Source organism: Bos indicus x Bos taurus, chromosome 6 (assembly GCF_003369695.1).
Source record: "Bos indicus x Bos taurus breed Angus x Brahman F1 hybrid chromosome 6, Bos_hybrid_MaternalHap_v2.0, whole genome shotgun sequence".
Taxonomy (NCBI): Eukaryota; Metazoa; Chordata; class Mammalia; order Artiodactyla; family Bovidae; genus Bos; species Bos indicus x Bos taurus.
The window spans coordinates 100,395,680-100,413,511 of NC_040081.1; the positions used below are offsets into that span (position 1 = coordinate 100,395,680).

The following is a 17,832-nucleotide window of genomic DNA, read 5'->3' on the forward strand; positions in this document are numbered from 1 at the left end:
TTTTCCAGTGGTCATGTATGGATGTGAGTGTTGGACTGTGAAGAAAGCTGAGCGCCGAAGAATTGATGCTTTTGAACTGTGGTGTTTGAGAAGACTCTTGAGAGTCCCTTGGACTGCAAGGAGATCCAACTAGTCCATTCTAAAGGAGATCAGCCCTGGGATTTCTTTGGAAGGAATGATGTGCTAAAGCTGAAACTCCAGTACTTTGGCCACCTCATGTGAAGAGTTGGCTCATTGGAAAAGATTCTGATGCTGAGAGGGATTGGGGGCAGGAAGAGAAGGGGACGACAGAGGATGAGATGGCTGGATGGCATCACCAACTCGATGGACGTGAGTCTGAGTGAACTCTGGGAGTTGGTGATGGACAGGGAGGCCTGGCATGCTGCGATTCATAGGGTCGCAGAGAGTCGGACATGACTGAGCGACTGAATTGAACTGAGAGAAACACAGAGGGGCTTTGGACTGTATGAAATAGAGTAATTTACCAGAAAAGAAAAAAAAAAAAAAAACACTAGTGTCTTTTATTTTGCTTTACCATTAAGACTATTTTATGTATATCTTTTCAAAAAATATTTTGGAAAGTATTTTTAGGAATAAGTGAACTTGAACACAGTTTTCAAGATGTCCCAGAAACATGATTTTTATTTTCTTTACTAGCCTTTAAGATGGTTTCTACATTGTCTATTAGAAACTTAATAGAAAAAAAAATCATTTCTGTAATTATGAAAAGAATAAAATTGGTTAAAGACATGTCCTATGAGAACACCCCCATCATTTTAGCATCTGTAAAATGGTTGACAGTATATCCTACTTGCCCCAACTGGCTCTGATGTTAAAATGGAAAACCTCAGCCCTTGCCCTGTCTAATTCTGAGGTAGGTGAAGTCCCGTGATCTTTGAAGATGCTCCCTTCTGCTCAGACTTCATCCTCTGACCTCTGTTCTCCCTTAGCTTATTGTCAGTTTCCCACTTTGGGCTCTGTTTACCTGCCTTGCTTTAATCAGAATGGCTTCTTTTATTCTTCATTCTCAGTTCATTCTTACACTCTCTCACATCTTAGCCTCAACATCACTTCCTCAGAGAAGCCCTTCAATTCCTGAATTAGTCTTTTTTTGCTATTAGATGGCACCCAATACTTTTCCTTATTATCATTCACACACTTTGCAGTTAGATACTTGTGTTATTGACTTTATTTTTCTGGGCTCCAAAATCACTGCAGATGGTGATTGCAGCCATGAAATTAAGATGCTTACTCCTTGGAAGGAAAGTTATGACCAACCTAGACAGCATATTAAAAAGCAGAGACATCACTTTGTCAACAAAGGTCTGTCTAGTTGAGGCTGTGGTTTTTCCAGTGGTCATGTATGGATGTGAGAGTTGGACTATAAAGAGAGCTGAGTGCCAAAGAATTGATGCTTTTGAACTGTGGTGTTAGAGAAGACTCAAGAGTCCCTTGGACTGCAAGGAGATCCAACCAGTCCATCCTAAAGGAAATCAGTCCTGGGTGTTCAGTGGAAGGACTGATGTTGAAGCTGGAACTCCAATACTTTGGCCACCTGATGCGAAGAGCTGACTCATTTGAAAAGACCCTGATGTTGGGAAAGATTGAGGGCAGGAGGAGAAGGGAATGACAGAGGATGAGATGGTTGGATGGCATCACAGACTCAATGGACATGGGTTTGGGTAAACTCCGGGAGTTGGTGATGGACAGGGAGGCCTGGTGTGCTGCGGTTCATGGGGTCGCAAAGAGTCGGACACGACTAAGCGACTGAACTGACTGACTGACTTGTGTTATTAGGGCTTTCCAGGTGGCACTAGCAGGAAAGAACCCACCTGCCCATGCAGGAGACATAAGAGACATGGGTTTGATCCCTGGGTAGGGAAGATCCCCTGGAGGAGGGCATGGCAACCCACTCTAGTATTCTTGCCTGGAGAATCCCATGGACAGAGGAGCCTGGCGGGCTACGATCCTTTGGGTTGTGAAGAGTCGGACACAACTTAAGGGACTTAGCCTGCATGCACCTGTGTTACCTACTTTCTGTCTCCTGCTCCCACCAGATTATAAATTATAAGCAGGCTAGAATATTCCTTAGGGTCCTAGCCATTGTGTTTTCTGTAATTTCCATTACAGAATAGATGCGGGGGAAATAGTTGAGGAAATCAAGCTGAGAGTCCAAAATTGAGAACTGAGATGCCCATTGTTTCAGTCCATGTAGAACTGTGACGTCAACTCTGCTTCTATGTCACCCTTGGGGCAAGAGAATAGTCACGGAGGCAGGAAGTCCCAGGGCCTGGATCCCAGCTTCTGAAGGAAGACCTTTCAGCGACTCATCACTTCCCGAAGCAGAGTCACGGAGTGCAGTGTTTGTTCCCACAGCTTACAGAATCCCTGGTCTTGCTCACCACCGCTCTTCCCACTTCCTGGGAATCAATTGACCTTTCCCCCTCCCCCTGACCACCACCTCTCCTTCCCATGCTCCTTTTCCCCACCAGCCCCCAAGAAGCAAAGCAAAAGGAAACCAAAAAATCCCCAAAACAAACAACTGCCTCTTCCTATCTCTGCTCTCAGCCATCTTCATGGATTAACAGGGATACAGAGAAAAAAATATAAATTAATATTTCAGGAGATTATCCTGTTACTCTGGTATTCAGCAGAAAATAAAAATAAATTTTGCACGTTACACAGAGGACACGTTGAATTTTCAGTGCTTATTTTTGTAGCACCTCCCTTTGCTTTCTAAAAGACTCTAAGGATTCGCAGCTATCTTAGATTATTAGACAAGCAATCATGCTGAGAACAACCATCTTTAAAATGAACTTTTTTAAAAAGCTAGAACATGCCATACTAAACTTTATGTGTCTATAACCAATCACCAATGTCTTCTAGAGAATAAGAAATGAATTTAGGATCCAGAGATAATTAATTTTATATTAATTAATATACACATAGGACTTTCCCAGTGGCTCAGTGGTAAAGAATCTGCCTGAAATACAGGAGGTGTGGAGACAGAGCTTTGATCTCTGGGTCAGGAAGATCCCCTGGAGTAGGAAATGGCAACCCATGCCAGTATTCTTGCCTGGGAAATTCCATGGACAGAGGAATCTGGTGGGACAGGGATCACAAAGTGTTGGAGATAACTGATCACACACATATGTAGACTGGGCATTTGGGGTATGCTGCATTATGTTTTATTTAAAATCTGGTACATATATTCTCATTGTTTTATGAAAGTAACATTCTTGCTTAACATCAGATACACACAAAATATGAGTGTTTACACTTTTGAATATTTTCAAACCACACTGAGGATTCCAAGTCCCTCTAGGTCCTTCTCTTCCCCACCTGTAGTAGCATCTAATAGGCGTTACCTAAGTATGTGCCTCTTGAAAGCTGGATTGACTAATTTAATTGCCAACAGAATACAGAAGTCTGACTCTTAGATGTATATTTGATGAAAAATGAATCAAATAGTATAAACTTCACTCCATAAAAAATCTCCATACTTCTATCCCCACAGCAACACAGATGTACACACAGTGGCATCACTTCTTAAACTGTATCTCCGAGAACTCCCAGAACCGGTTATTCCTTATGCCAAGTATGAAGACTTCTTGTCCTGTGCCAAACTGCTCAGCAAAGAAGAGGAAGCTGTAAGTCAATGCAACTATTTCTTAAAATGCTATTATTTGGGGGGTTTGTCAGTATTCCTTGTCTTTAACCTGTAAATTTTCCTTTGCCCTGTTTTTGGATTGTTTTCCACTATGCTAAGTATTGACATTACACACAGTTAGATTGTTATACATGTTAGATTTTTACACAGTTAGATTTTTACATTTGGGCTTCCCTAGTGGCTCAGCTGGTAAAGAATCTGCCTGCAATGTGGGAGACCTTGGTTCGATCTCTGGGTTTGGAAGATACCCTGCAGAAGGCAAAGGCTACCCACTCCAGTATTCTGGCCTGGACAATTCCATGGACTGTATAGTCCATAGGGTCGCAAAGAGTTGGACGCAACTGAGTAACCTTCCCTTTCACTAACACAGGTCCCATTTATAATCCTCTCTCTCATCAAGAAGGAAAGTAGAGCTGAAGAAATGAAATCAGCACTCCTTGCCACACTGCCCTCTAAATGCTAAAAATTGGAAGGACTCTCACTATACTAAGGCTACTAAGTTTAAGTTTTGTGGTTTGCTAAGTGAAGTCGTTCAGTCGTGTCCGACTCTTTGCGACCCCATGGACTGTAGCCCACCAGGCTCCTCCCTCCATGGGATTCTCCAGGCAAGAGTACTGGAGTGGGTTGCCATTTCCTTGTCCAGGGGATCTTCCCAAGCCAGGGATCAAACCCAGGTCTCCCGCATTCCAGGCAGACGCTTTAACCTCTGAGCCACCAGGGAAGCCCCAAATAACCTAACTGTAAATAAGGCTATTTTTCCTTTTCAGTCAGTTGTGAACAAATGTTAAAAATGGTAAATCTGTTTCTCCACAAATAGTACTCACAGAGATATTTGAGATGCTTTCACATCTTTTGAAAATATTTCTGAAATGCTCTCTGTGATAGTGGCAAGTTTTTAAGACAGGATCCATCACTGGTAATAGGTGAAACTAACAAGAACAAAACAAAACAAAAAGCTGCATGCCCCTTTCCCATGTGCTTCCATTCCAAGGTCAACACTTAGATAACATGCATTCTCTTCTTTATACTCAGGGTGTTAAAGAATTGGCGAAGCAAGTGAAGAGTTTGCCGGTGGTCAATTACAACCTTCTCAAGTATATTTGCAGGTAAGAATTATCCTAAAGACTAAATGGAATTTTAAAAGACTGTATTTACACTGACAATAGTCCATTTTGACAATGAATAAAAATCAGTTGGGTTTCCCTGGTGGCTCACTGGTAAAGAATCTGCCTGCCAATGCAGGAGATGCAGGAGACACAGGTTTGATCCCTGGGTTAGGAAGATTCCCCTGGAGGAGGAAATGGCCACCCACTTCAGTATTCTTTGCTGGATAAGCCCATGAACAGAGGAGCTTGACAGGCTGCAGTTCATGGGGTCACAAAGAGTTGGACATGACTTAGTGACTAAAATAACAAAACAACAAAATCACTTAACCGCTCCGAGCTCCAGTGTTGGCCTCTGTAAAATTAAGAGGTTTGACAAGGTGATCTCAAAAGTTTCTCTGAGCACTAAAATTGCTTGATTTTGTAATCTGTTGTTTCTGAAGTCTCTTTGACCTCTACATGTTGAAGATATGTGGCTTTGAACTTCCATCGAAGTTGTACCATGTACCATTGTTTAACAGAATGAGCCTGTATCTTGGCATGAGAATCATTTATCTAGGAGTCCAGATTCTACCACTGACTTCTTACATGATGTTATGCAATTTTCTTCTCCTCTTTGAGACTAAGAGTCCTAATAGATAAAAGGGTAGTGAAAACACACATTTCACATGATTGTTTTAAAAATTAAAGTATATTACACTATTGATACTATGTATAAATAAGTAATGAGAACCTACTCTGTAACACAGGGAACTCTACTCAATCCTCTCTGGTGACCTAAATGGGCAGGAAATCCAAAACAGAGGGGATATATGTGTATATGTATAGCTGATTCACTTTGCTATACAGCAGAAACTATTACAACATTGTAGAGCAACTATACTCCAATACATTTTTAAAATTTTATATGCATATATATTTATACATATGATGAATGTTATTATATTATTCGTTCCCATTTTTCTCAAGGCTCACTGAAGAAAACACTGTAACTCAGTTTTGCTAGAACACTAATTGTGCCTCAAAATACTCTCTGTCAATGACCATGTTTAAGGCCAGGGATGGCATGTCCCGTGTCTGTGCTGCTACTTAAGAAATCAAGTATATATGATTGAAACACATTGAATTTATTTTTTAAAATGTTATTGGAGTATAGTGGAAATACATTAAGCATATTAAATTTAAATAAAGAGATGAATGATTAATAAAGGCTTCCCCGGTGGCACAATGGTAAAAGATCTGCCAGACAACAGGAAGAGCAAGATCAGGAAGATCCCCTGGAGAAGGCAATGGCACCCCACTCCAGGATTCTTGCCTAGAAAATTCCATGGACAGAGAAACCTGACAGGCTACAGTCCATGGGGTCGCAAAGAGTTGGACACGACTGAGTGAGCACACCACACTACTAATTTCATCTATTTCAAATAATAAGTGGTAGTTTGACTTTTTGCCCTTCGATTTTGCTGTAATTTAGGATGTATAAGAGTAGTGAACATGTGGAAATAGGCACCTTTTTAGAAACTCATGAGATAGTCATCAACAGCCCAGACTCTAGGGTAAGAGCACCTGGGTTCAGGTCTCAGTCCTGCCGCTTATTAACTCTGTGTCCTTGGAGAAGTTTCTTAACCTCTCTGGTGCCTCATGTGTCTTATCTGTAAAGTGGAGATAATAATAGTATTTAGCTCACTCAGAGATGCTATGAGAATTTAATAAGCTAGCACAATGACTGGCACAGAATGAAATATATTATTTTAAATAACACACAAAGTAAGTTTTCTAAAAATATTTTTCTTGCTTCTTCTTTGTCTCATTAGTACAATTAATAAGCCATGAATTAATAGAAGCTCTTGTAGTACTGAAGAGGGGATGGGAAATGAACAAAAGCTGAAAGATTAAAGAAACAATCTCTGCTACTAAAATCATTCCAGGAAAGGACTGTTTCATGGCTCTTATTCTTTAGCACCTAACAAGTTAAAACAATTTGTGTTTGCAGTTTCTCATATCAATAGAACCGAGGTTTTAATTTAAACCATGTTTAATGTCACTTTTTTAATAGACTATAAATTTGAGGCTCACAAATTGACCCACAAGGGGGATTGATTCCTCTTCTCAGAAATAAGAGATTGTACCAGACAAGCTTATTTTTATAGTTCTCCAATTAAATATGTATATAAATTGGATATTTACTTAGAGATAAGAAAGAAATTCATATTCTTGAATCTCAAGTCCACAATAGCATTATTCAAACACAGTCGTTCCTGTGACTGACAGGGGAAACCAAGCCAGGCCAGAGCAGATATTTTATATGATCCCTTATGATTCTGATACTTAAAAATTTGCAATATATATTCTTCACATTTGGCAGAGAGATATTTGAATTTCTAAATGACTGTGTGTCCATGATCATCTTTGAACAGACTCCAGTTCATAAATTTCCCAATAACCCATTTTTTTTTCCACTGACAAATTTGATCCCATTGTGTTTTGTTCATACTCTTTTACTCAACAGGTTCTTGGATGAAGTGCAGTCCTATTCAGGAATTAACAAAATGAGTGTGCAGAACTTGGCCACTGTCTTTGGCCCTAATATCCTGCGTCCCAAAGTGGAAGATCCCTTGACCATTATGGAGGGTAAGTGAATTACTATCATATATCGTCATCAGAAGAACAGTCAGTTGTCTCTTGATTGTCCTGAACCTATTCTCCTGTGAGGAAACAAAGGAAGTAAGTGAACCCATGGTAATTTCATTTACGGACTCAAGTTCTTCAAATGTAAAACCTTCTTTTGAGAGCCAGGCATTTTTTGAGGAGTTTACTAAACATAAGTTACTAAGCATTTCCTCCATATTTTCATGAGAATTAACAGAACTTGCATAAATCATCTGTAAAATATCACACAAGAACTGGAAAAGTCTACTTCACTTTCTGAGTTGGATGCAATTTTCTGAAACCTCAAATAGTTATGCTTCTAAGTTAATATATTTTTATTAGTTCTCGTTTTTTGGACTGACTTCAAGAGGCAGAAAACATGGGCCTCTAAGACAATGCTGCTTATTTACTTTGGGTTGAAACATGAAGAATTTCTTGTTTTCTATACTACAAGATACCTCAATTTATTTATCACAATGAGAGGTTACTTCTATTTATTTTCAGCAGGTCTCCTTGCTAGAGTACCATTCTTTCTTGTAGGCATTAGTAGCAGCACTGATGTGCAGGTCTTGGCGAGCTTTGAGAGTAAGATTAGAGGATGGGAAACTCAAGTAAGCAGCATTAAAGAGCAAACTAGACACAGATATTATTCCGAGATCTGGAGAGGATATCCATTAAGTCTTTACCTAAGAATTGATTTATGCTTGCAGGAGGGGACTCTGTGCTACTTTATGGGGAAGAGTACCAGAAATCAGTTGTCTGAGGCTTTCCTGGGCCTCACACCAAGCTTGAAATAAGTGTATTTCCCACAACCAGAGTAGAAAATCCTGACATCGAGGCATTGCATAGAGTCCTCAGGAGGGTCTTACCTTGGTGATCATGTTAAAAGTTATGGACCAAGCTCTACAAAGCTTTTAAAAGAAATCCTAATGATTCAATAGAGGATTGAGGAAGAAAAGAAGGAGGAATAATTGGAGCACAAAGGATTTTCAGGGCCATGAAACTATTCCATGTGATACTGTAATAGTGGATATATGACACTGTGCGTGTGTCAAAACCCAGATCACACAGAGAGTGATTTTAATATAAACTATGCATACATGCATGCTAAGTTGCTGCAGTTGTGTCTGACTCTTTGCAACCCTATGGACTGCAGCCTGCCAGGCTCCTCTGTCCATGGGATTCTCCAGGCAAGAATACTGGAGTGAGTTGCCTTGCCCTCCTCCAGGGGATCTTCCTGACCCAGGGATCGAACCTGCATCTTGTACAGCTCCTGTATTGTAGGCAGATTCTTTACTGCTGAGCCACCAGGGAAGCCCAATATAAACTATAGACCTTAGTTAATAATCATAATATATCAATATTGGTTCATCAATGGAAACTAAAACTGGGCTTCCCTCAGATGGCAAAGGATCTGCCTGCAATGCAAGAGACCTGGGTTCGATCCCTGGGTCAGGAAGATCCCCCGGAGAAGGGAATGGCTACCCACTCCAGTATTTTCGCCTGGAGAATTCCATGGTGGGCTACAGTCCATGGAGTCACAAAGAGTCAGACATGACTGAGCGACTAAGGCACACTCAGCAATAAAAAGGATGAGCTACTGATGCATGAATAATAATATGGGAAAATGACAAGAACCTTATGCTAAGTGATAAAAGACCTGACTCTATAATTGTGTTTATATGAAATTCTAGAAAAGAAGAAAAGTATAGTGACAGAAAGGAGATCAGTGGTTGCCATGGGTAGGGGATTGGCTACAAAAGGACACAAGGAAATTATCTATAAAATGGTTAGATAGTGTTTCCAGGACTGTCGTTTGTCAAAATTTATCATATACCTCACAGATATCTTGTACATGTACTGAAGGATACGTGTGCAAAGCAATTCATTGCAAAAAATACAAATTGAAACTACATTTTATAGAATGCTCTGTGTGTGTGTGTGTGTGTGTGTGTGTGTATTTGTTTAGTCATTCAGTCGTGTCCAATTCTTTGTGACCGCATGGACTGTAGACAGCCAGGCTTCTCTGTCCATAGGATTCTCCAGGCAAGAATGCTGGAGTGGGTTGCCATGCCCTTCTCCAAGGGATATTCCCAATCCAGAGATCAGACCCAGGTCTCCCGCATATATATTAAAGTACCTAGGTACCTTCGAAGGAAAACTGAATTCTTATCCAGTTCTTATGAAGACTCAAGTGCTCGTAGTATGGTATTAAATTCAACCTGTATAAAATTATATGAGCCTGGGGGAATTGTTGAAACATGTAGTCCAGTGGGACTCCCAAATCTGCATGGATTCTTCAGATTGGCCTGGTGATCACAACCGCTCTGGAGTCATATAATTTTATACATCACCTCTCCGAACCTCAATTTTCTCATTTGAAAAACATTAAGTCTTATCTCAGAGCCTTGAATGCATGCTAAATCACTTCAGTCATGTCTGACTCTTTGCAAGCCTATAGACTGTAACCTACCAGGCTCCTCTGTCCATGGGATTCTCCAGGCAGGAATACTGGAGTGGGTTGCTATGCCTTCCTCCAGGGGATCTTCCTGACCCAGGGATCAAACCCATGTCTCTTATGTCTCCTGCAGAGGGAGCAGGTTCTTTACCGCTAGTGCTACTTGGAAGCCTTCTCAAAGCCTTATGAGAATATTAATTTAGAAGATGTTTAAGTGAAACATTTCCACCTAATACAGTTTCTCAAACTCTAACACACACAGGAACCACCTAGGGATATTGTTGACATGCAACTTATGATTCAGGAGGTCTGTGTGCAGCCCACTAGGCAATACCAAGGCTACTATTCTGTTATCACTGTTGTCTTATCATCTGGGGGCTGGTTGCTGCTGCTGCTAAGCTGCTTCAGTCATGTCCGACTCTGTGTGACCCCATAGATGGCAGCCCACCAGGCTCTGCCGTCCCTGGGATTCTCCAGGCAAGAACACTGGAGTGGGATGCCATTTCCTTCTCCAATGCATGAAAGTGGAAAGTGAAAGTGAAGTCGCTCAGTCATGTCCGACTCTTCTCGACCCCATGGACTGCAGCCCACCAGGTTCCTCGGTCCATGGGATTTTCCAGGCAAGAGTACTGGAGTGGGGTGCCATTGCCTTCTCCAGGGGGCTGGTTAGAAACATAAAATCTCATGCCCTACTCAACATCTACATTTTAACAGAATCTCCAGATAATTTGTATGAACACTTATGTTTGAGCAACACTGGCCAGCATCAGACCTGACACATTGCTGATTCCTGATCTAAATATGTTAGAAGTTTTGAATCATGACAGAAGTGTGCAGGATATAGATGGATATAACACATTTCTTCCTATTCAGAATTTGAGTTAGGCCAGTAAGTCTCCCATTCTTTACCAAGGGGCCCTCTGTGCTTGTTGGGCCAGACTTTTGACACTCAGCCAGGCAGTTTACAACTTTGCTTTAGCATTCTGGTCCTGCTTGTGCAGAGCTCCAACATCAGCTGGAGATGAGACCTTGGGGACTTTCAGCTCTCTCCCGAGTGTGCACACAGCCCTAGGTATACATAGAACCCTATGCATACATGTACATAATCTTCTAAATCTTCAAGTATATAGCAGAGATTTCAACACCTCCTATGGAAATCTCTTCAGATTTTCCTTCTAAGCTTTTTGTTTAGCCTGTTGTTTTGTCTTCAACAGTTATCCACTTGCTTCAGTCAAACATGCTTTTTTTTTCCCTCTGTTATTCTATTTTATACCTTTTTGAGTACATATAGTATGATTTTTATTTATTTTTTACTTTATTATTTATTTTTATTTTTTAATATGAACTTATTTATTTTAATTGGAGGTCAATTACTTTACAATATTGTATTGGTTTTGCCATACATCAATATGAATCCGCCACAGGTATATACATGTTCCCCATCCTGAACCCCCCTCCCTCCTCCCTCCCCGTACCATCCCTCTGGGTCATCCCAGTGCACCAGCCCCAAGCATCCTGTATCATGCATGAAACCTGGACTGGCGATTCATTTCATATATGATATTATACATGTTTCAATGCCATTCTCCCAAATCATCCCACCCTCTCCCTGTCCCACAGAGTCCAAACATGCTTTTAAATGAAAAAGCCCCTAATTGTTTTTGACAAATGCCCCTGAGAAATGTTGCTAATTCTAGTCAACTCCTTAGTCAGATAAAATGAAGACAAGCCTCTTGAGTGGGGTCTTCCAGGGAACCACCAAACAAGTCAAATTACAATTCTTTGGGAAGGCGGCTTTGAAGGAGTTCCAAACCAGCTTTTTCCATTCCAGTCGCTGCCTCACTTCTGGTTCCCGCTAAGATTGAGCGTTGTTGGTTTTCAAGGCTACTGCAGAAAGGAGGATGGGAATAGGGAGAGTTAAAACACTACAGAGCTTGCTGTTCTTCACCAAGAGTCAACAACTTTTTAAAAAATTAACACTCTCCAGATTACAGCAAGCCTTTCATTAATTTCCAAATTTCTGAATATATTGACTGGGAACATTTTTGCCAGTTACTTTTACGGAAGAGAGCATTCTCGTATGTCTTTATTACACCATTCTGGCTAATGTCACTTAAAATGCCCTAAAACTTTTGAATGCTGAGCAAGAGTTGTATGGAACTTTATTGACTTGCTATATTATGAAGACAGACCACATATCCACTAGAGATTGTCGAAGGTTCCACTTCAAGGTGCCATTAAAATGTCTTGATATTTTGAGGCAGTTAGATGAGAGATCACAGTGACTTCTTCTAAGAAAGATTTTTCATAATTAAATGTCAAACTTACAAGAAGTGGTGTGTGCCGATTAGAAGCCTGTTCTTTGGAACTAGTTAATTCTGGTTTTAAGCTCTTCTTTTTCTCCTTCATAGCTTGGGACATTGGTCAAGTTACTTAACCTTTATTAGATAGTGATAATAACAGTATCTATTCATAAATTGTACAAAATTCAACTGAACTAATAAAAGTAAAGTGCTTAGTACAGTTCACGTTAAATGTTCAAGAAGTTTTTAGCTGCAATTGCTATTGTCTCCCTAACCTGGAGAAGAAAATGGCAACCCACTCCAGTATTGTTGCCTGGAAAATCCATGGACAGAGGAGACGGGTGGACTACATTCCATGGGGTCACAAAGAGTTGGACACTACTCAGTGACCAAACAACAACAATTGCTATTGTCATCATTAAAAACGTAGTTTGGCACCGCTAATAATAATGCCGAATGTGCACCTAAATATGGCTCTTTAAAAGTGACTTTCAAAATAGGAGATAAATCAAAACTGTTTTGCTCATACTCCTTTGCTTTCTTTGCAATTCCAGGCACTGTGGTGGTTCAACAGCTGATGTCAGTGATGATTGGCAAACATGATCGCCTCTTCCCCAAAGATGCAGAGCTGCAAAGCAAGCCCCAGGATGGCGTGAGCAACAACAACAATGACCTTCAGAAGAAAGCCCTCATGGGGCAGCTACAGAACAAGGAGAACAATAATACCAACGACAGTCCCGTAAGGCGGTGCTCTTGGGACAAGCCTGAGTCTCCCCAAAGAAGCAGCATGGATAATGGATCCCCCACAGCTCTGCCAGGCAGCAAAACCAACAGCCCCAGGAACAGCATCCACAAGCTGGATGTCTCTAGAAGCCCCCCTCTCATGGTCAAAAAGAATCCCGCCTTCAACAAGGGCAGTGGGATTGTCACCAATGGGTCCTTCAGCAGCAGTAACGCTGAAGCACTCGAGAAAGCCCAGACCACTCCCAATGGGAGCTTACAGGCCAGAAGGACCTCTTCCCTGAAGGGGTCTGGTACCAAAATGGGCACCCACAGCGTGCAGAACGGAACCGTGCGCATGGGCATCTTGAACTCTGATACCCTGGGGAACCCCGGGAATGGCCGCAGCATGAGCTGGCTGCCCAATGGCTACGTGACCCTGAGGGATAATAAGCAGAAAGAGCAAGCAGGAGAGTCGGGCCAGCACAACAGGCTCTCCACCTACGATAACGTCCACCAGCAGTTCTCGGCGATGAGCCTCGACGACAAGCAGAGCGTCGACAGCGCCACCTGGTCCACTTCCTCCTGTGAGATCTCCCTGCCCGAGAACTCCACCTCCTGCCGCTCCTCCACCACCACCTGCCCGGAGCAAGACTTTTACGGTGGGAACTTTGAGGACCCCGTTTTGGATGGGCCCCCGCAGGACGACCTCCCCCACCCCGCGGACTATGAAAACAAAAGCGACCGGAGGAGTGTGGGCGGCCGCAGTAGTCGGGCCACCAGCAGCAGCGACAACAGTGAGACCTTCGTTAGCAACAACACCAGCAACCACAGCGCCCTGCACAGCTTAGTGTCCAGCCTGAAACAGGAAATGACCAAACAGAAGATAGAGTATGAGTCCAGGATAAAGAGGTGAGGAAAACCTGGAGCCCCTAGTGGCCAGAGAGGGTGCGACAGCCTCCTGTGAGGCTCGCCCGGGTTAAATCCGCTAACTCCAGTCAGAGACCTGGGTTCAGGTCCTACGTTCGCCATTTGTAAGCTGTGGGACTCAGGGAAAGTTCCCTTCATCTCTGTGAGTCTCAGCTTGCCAATGTGAAAATTTTTAAACTCTAGTAGTAATCTACCTCAAGGTGAAAATTGCTCAGATGTGTCCAACTCTTCTTTCATGGGGATTCTCCAGGCAAGAATACTGGAGTGAGTTTCTATTTCCTTCTTCAGGGGATCTTCCCAACCCAGGGATCCAACCCGGGTCTCTTGTGTTGCAGGCAGATTCTTTACCAACCTCAAAATCATGTTAAGAAATCATTACACATTGTCCCCAGGACAGAGCAGATGCTCAGTAATTCTACCTCTTGTTATTAGTAAAAGCATGGATTTAGGTTCAAAAGCTGGGGAGAGGAGTGGGAAGGGATGTCTGGAGAACAAGGAGTTCATTATCACAGGAAGAGGATGAAATGAGAGTAAATAGAAGTTGGAAAATAAACAGATCTTTGTTGTTCATTATGTCCATGGTTGAATGCTTGGGGTTAATGCTTGTCTGCTGTCGCCCAGGCTCAGACCAGGCCACAAGGATTCAGCAGTGAGTAAAGAAGACAAAAATTCAGCCCTTGAGGAACAGGCTTGCAGTCCCCTGGAAGAGATAGATAAATAAGTAAACTGATCCTATGCTAAGTAGAAGACTGAAGCAGGGAAGAGGGGTGAGAAGTGTTGCTGAGGGTAATTCTAAGTGTAGGGCCCTGTAGGAGGCAATGATGCAGATACCCAGCAGAAGTGGAAATGCCCTGAGGTGGGATGGACAAGGAGCTCAGAGAGGTACCATAGAACCTTCAAGATCATCTTAATCTTTGGCTTTTACTCTGAGATTGGAATCCAGGCAAGTTTGTGAGAAAAGTGATAGTATGAAGTATAGTCATATAGACAGGAAACTTGTAGCACAAACGGGGAGCAAAAAATATGATTTATAAGGAAACCATTGTGCTGAAACCTAAGTGATACCAGTTGACATCTTCTCATAAAATATCCAAGAGAGGAGTTGGCTTAGCAACTTCAAGGAGGTAACCTGGGAAAGATAAAGGATATTGGCTGAGCATATTGCCTTGACAATGCCCCTGACTATCAGATGCTCCAAGGTCTTGAGAGGCAGCAATACAGAAAATGGAGCTGCTGCCCCACAAGTACAGCCTTGTGCTGGAAACCTGAATATCACCACACTCCACAATTTCACCAGGGTTACAGGAATTACAAAACTGATTGTTTTTCTGTTCACCTTTCAGTGTAGTATAGGGGAAGGACCCTGCACTCTTAAGAGCAGGTCTGAGGCTCAGTTCAGCCTGAAGTAGCCCCTCTAGGGGCCTCAGCCCCAGGCCCAGGCTGTGCCTTGGTAGGCCCCTTCGTGTTCTAAGATCCTCATGGTACGTGAACATCTTTGTCCTGTTCAACTGCTTCCATGGCCCTAAACCACACATGGTTGTTTTCTTTATATATAAAGTTGACCTTCATGTATTTTAATGTTTCCCATCCATTTATCAATTATCAAGCCAAAAGATACATATTTTTAAGAGCTATGGAAAAGTAAATAAAAATACCTACATGTTAGATTGAAAAATTACTTTATTGGAAACAGAAGCTTGGTTTGAATTTTTCTAAATAATGCCAAGTGACAGGAGACTTAAATAAGAAGAAAAAAGAGCGTTATCATCTTATAAGGCTGCTCTTCTTTCTGAATGTAGTTTATGGAACCAATGGCTACCAAATCTCTGAATTGCTGCCAATGCATGATGGTAAATTAGCACTTAGCAGTGGAAAGCAAGGGATGACACTTGAAACTTGAATTAAGATAGAACATATATTATTCTGAACAGTTGCAAATGTACACATTCATTTCTGAGAACATTGGTGTTACATTTATGTTCTGAGTCTGTGGTGCATTTCAGAGACTTTGATAAGAGGACGTTTCAACAGAATATCATCTCATTGGCCTCTTTCATTGGCATTTTTACCCACTTGACAAGCAAAGGAAGAGGTCCATGATAAAACGGGGTAGAGGATCTGCCATATGACCAAGCCAAGCAGTATAAGAAGTGATTGTTCTAATTACTGGTCATTACTGTTTAAAATTATATATTTCTCTCTCAATTCCTTTTTAACTCTACAAGTATTGAGGCTAGATAGATGATAGATATGTGTGTACATATATACATACATCCCTAGATAGACAGATAGATCATGGAGAAATAAATAGATATTACTTTATTTATGTATCATTGATATATATGATTTTTAGTTTTTAAACATGTGAGTTTAATGCTCTTCTCTCCCTCAAATTAGTTTCTACCTTTATTATACTGTGGTCAGATCAATTCATTTATAGATATCAGTCATTTGGTCTGGTAAGAAGTATTATCTTATTATTGGTTTGAGATTATATATATGACCAATAGATCAAATCTGTTAATCAAGCTGTTCAAATATTTTTCACTTCTCCTAAATTTTATTTGCTAGATCTATAATTTCTAACAAAGCTTTCTTAAAATTTCCTAATTTTTGTGGATTTTTGTTATATTTTATATTGAGTAACTTGGGGCTATACAACTAGATGAATGCAAGTCCAGAATTGTTTATATCCCCCTAATGAATTGATCCTTTTATCATAAAATAATAGTAATAGTGCTTTTTGCCCCCAAATATTTTTCTGATGTTAATATTCCTATATAATTTCTATTTTCATTAATAACTCCTTGCTATATATTTTCCATTGTTTCAAGTTTTGTGTATAATTATTTGAAGACATATTTTTTCAGTCCTGGAGTACAAAAGAGTACATCTCCTCTTTTGTTTGTTTCATCTCCCCCATTTTCTGAATTTTCTCTCTATATCCCTTACTAAAGTATGTTGGACCTTCTTAGTCCAATCTCCCTCTCCATCTTTGTTAATTTCACCTTCTTATATTAAATTTTCATCTTTTTTCATTCCATGAGGCATTTGGATAGTTTTTCTCAAAGCGGTTTTCCCATTTATTTATTTCCTCTTCTGATTCAATTCTGTCACTTCACTCAACCCATGAGTAGAGTTCTCGTAGTCTCTTTGCCATTAAAGACTATTGATGTTCCAAGCTCTCAGTTGAGTCACTTTCAGCCTTCTGTCTCTCTTATACTGGATATCTCCTCTTCCCTGTGTGAAAAGTGAAAACCTAGTCGCAGCTTCTAGGGCTTCTATCTGAGACAAATACCCCTCGTATGTTTTCACTTGCTGTTCTAAACTTGTTTCTTCCTTGGTTCTGATACCTGAAGATGCTCTTTTATTTTTTTAACTTTGTATTTTAAAAATATTTTTCTAACATATTTTTCCAGCATTAGTCTGTGCTTGCAATGGGAGGGGTTTCTTCTATTTTCAACTCAGCCATTAGATTCCAGGAAGTTTCATACAGGTGCCTGATATGTACAAATGCATTAGTATATTTTTAAAGGATAGTCTTCCTTGATATTAAAGGTTGAGTTTCTTCCAACTTTTTTATTTCTAAAACAAATAGCTTTACAAAGCAAAGAGAATATATTGGGAAATAGTTCTGGGTGAGAACCAGCACATTACCAGGTTTTTAATGTAAAACACATGATCATGTGATCAAAATGGCCTTCCAAACTAATTAAAGAATGTGATTTTTTTTTAATCTTAGTTGCTTACAAAGAGAGAGCAGATTCATCTTTAAGTGTTCTTATGATTATCTGGATGAAATAACATATGGGACTCATTATTTCAGAGCAGAAAAATAATTGAGATTTTAACTTGAAAATTATTAGAATAATCAGATTTTTGAGTGCTAAGTGTGCATTAGCCTCTCACATTTCAGTAGCATGGCAAATTCAAGCATACCCTTGCAACTTCCACGCATAACAGGAGAAATTAAGATGCCAGCTATTACCAAGACACATC

At 40.8% G+C, this 17,832-nt stretch overlaps 2 protein-coding genes across 7 annotated transcripts in view; one reads left to right on the forward strand and one right to left on the reverse strand.

The window, feature by feature from the left end:
* Positions 1 to 17,832, forward strand: part of ARHGAP24 (Rho GTPase activating protein 24) — a 546,151-nt gene that overhangs the window by 525,716 nt on the left and 2,603 nt on the right. For all 6 annotated transcript variants that reach the window (XM_027544942.1, XM_027544944.1, XM_027544946.1 and 3 more), the window contains 4 exons: positions 3,518 to 3,650; positions 4,703 to 4,776; positions 7,283 to 7,404; positions 12,738 to 13,815. In XM_027544942.1, the coding sequence (XP_027400743.1) occupies positions 3,518 to 3,650; positions 4,703 to 4,776; positions 7,283 to 7,404; positions 12,738 to 13,815 (1,407 nt within the window). The remainder of the gene's footprint in view (positions 1 to 3,517; positions 3,651 to 4,702; positions 4,777 to 7,282; positions 7,405 to 12,737; positions 13,816 to 17,832) is intronic.
* MAPK10 (mitogen-activated protein kinase 10) overlaps positions 11,721 to 17,832 on the reverse strand; it is a 652,453-nt gene continuing 646,341 nt past the window's right edge. The window contains exon 14 of the mRNA XM_027544954.1: positions 11,721 to 11,767. Within this exon, the coding sequence (XP_027400755.1) occupies positions 11,736 to 11,767 (32 nt within the window). The 3' untranslated portion in view covers positions 11,721 to 11,735. The remainder of the gene's footprint in view (positions 11,768 to 17,832) is intronic.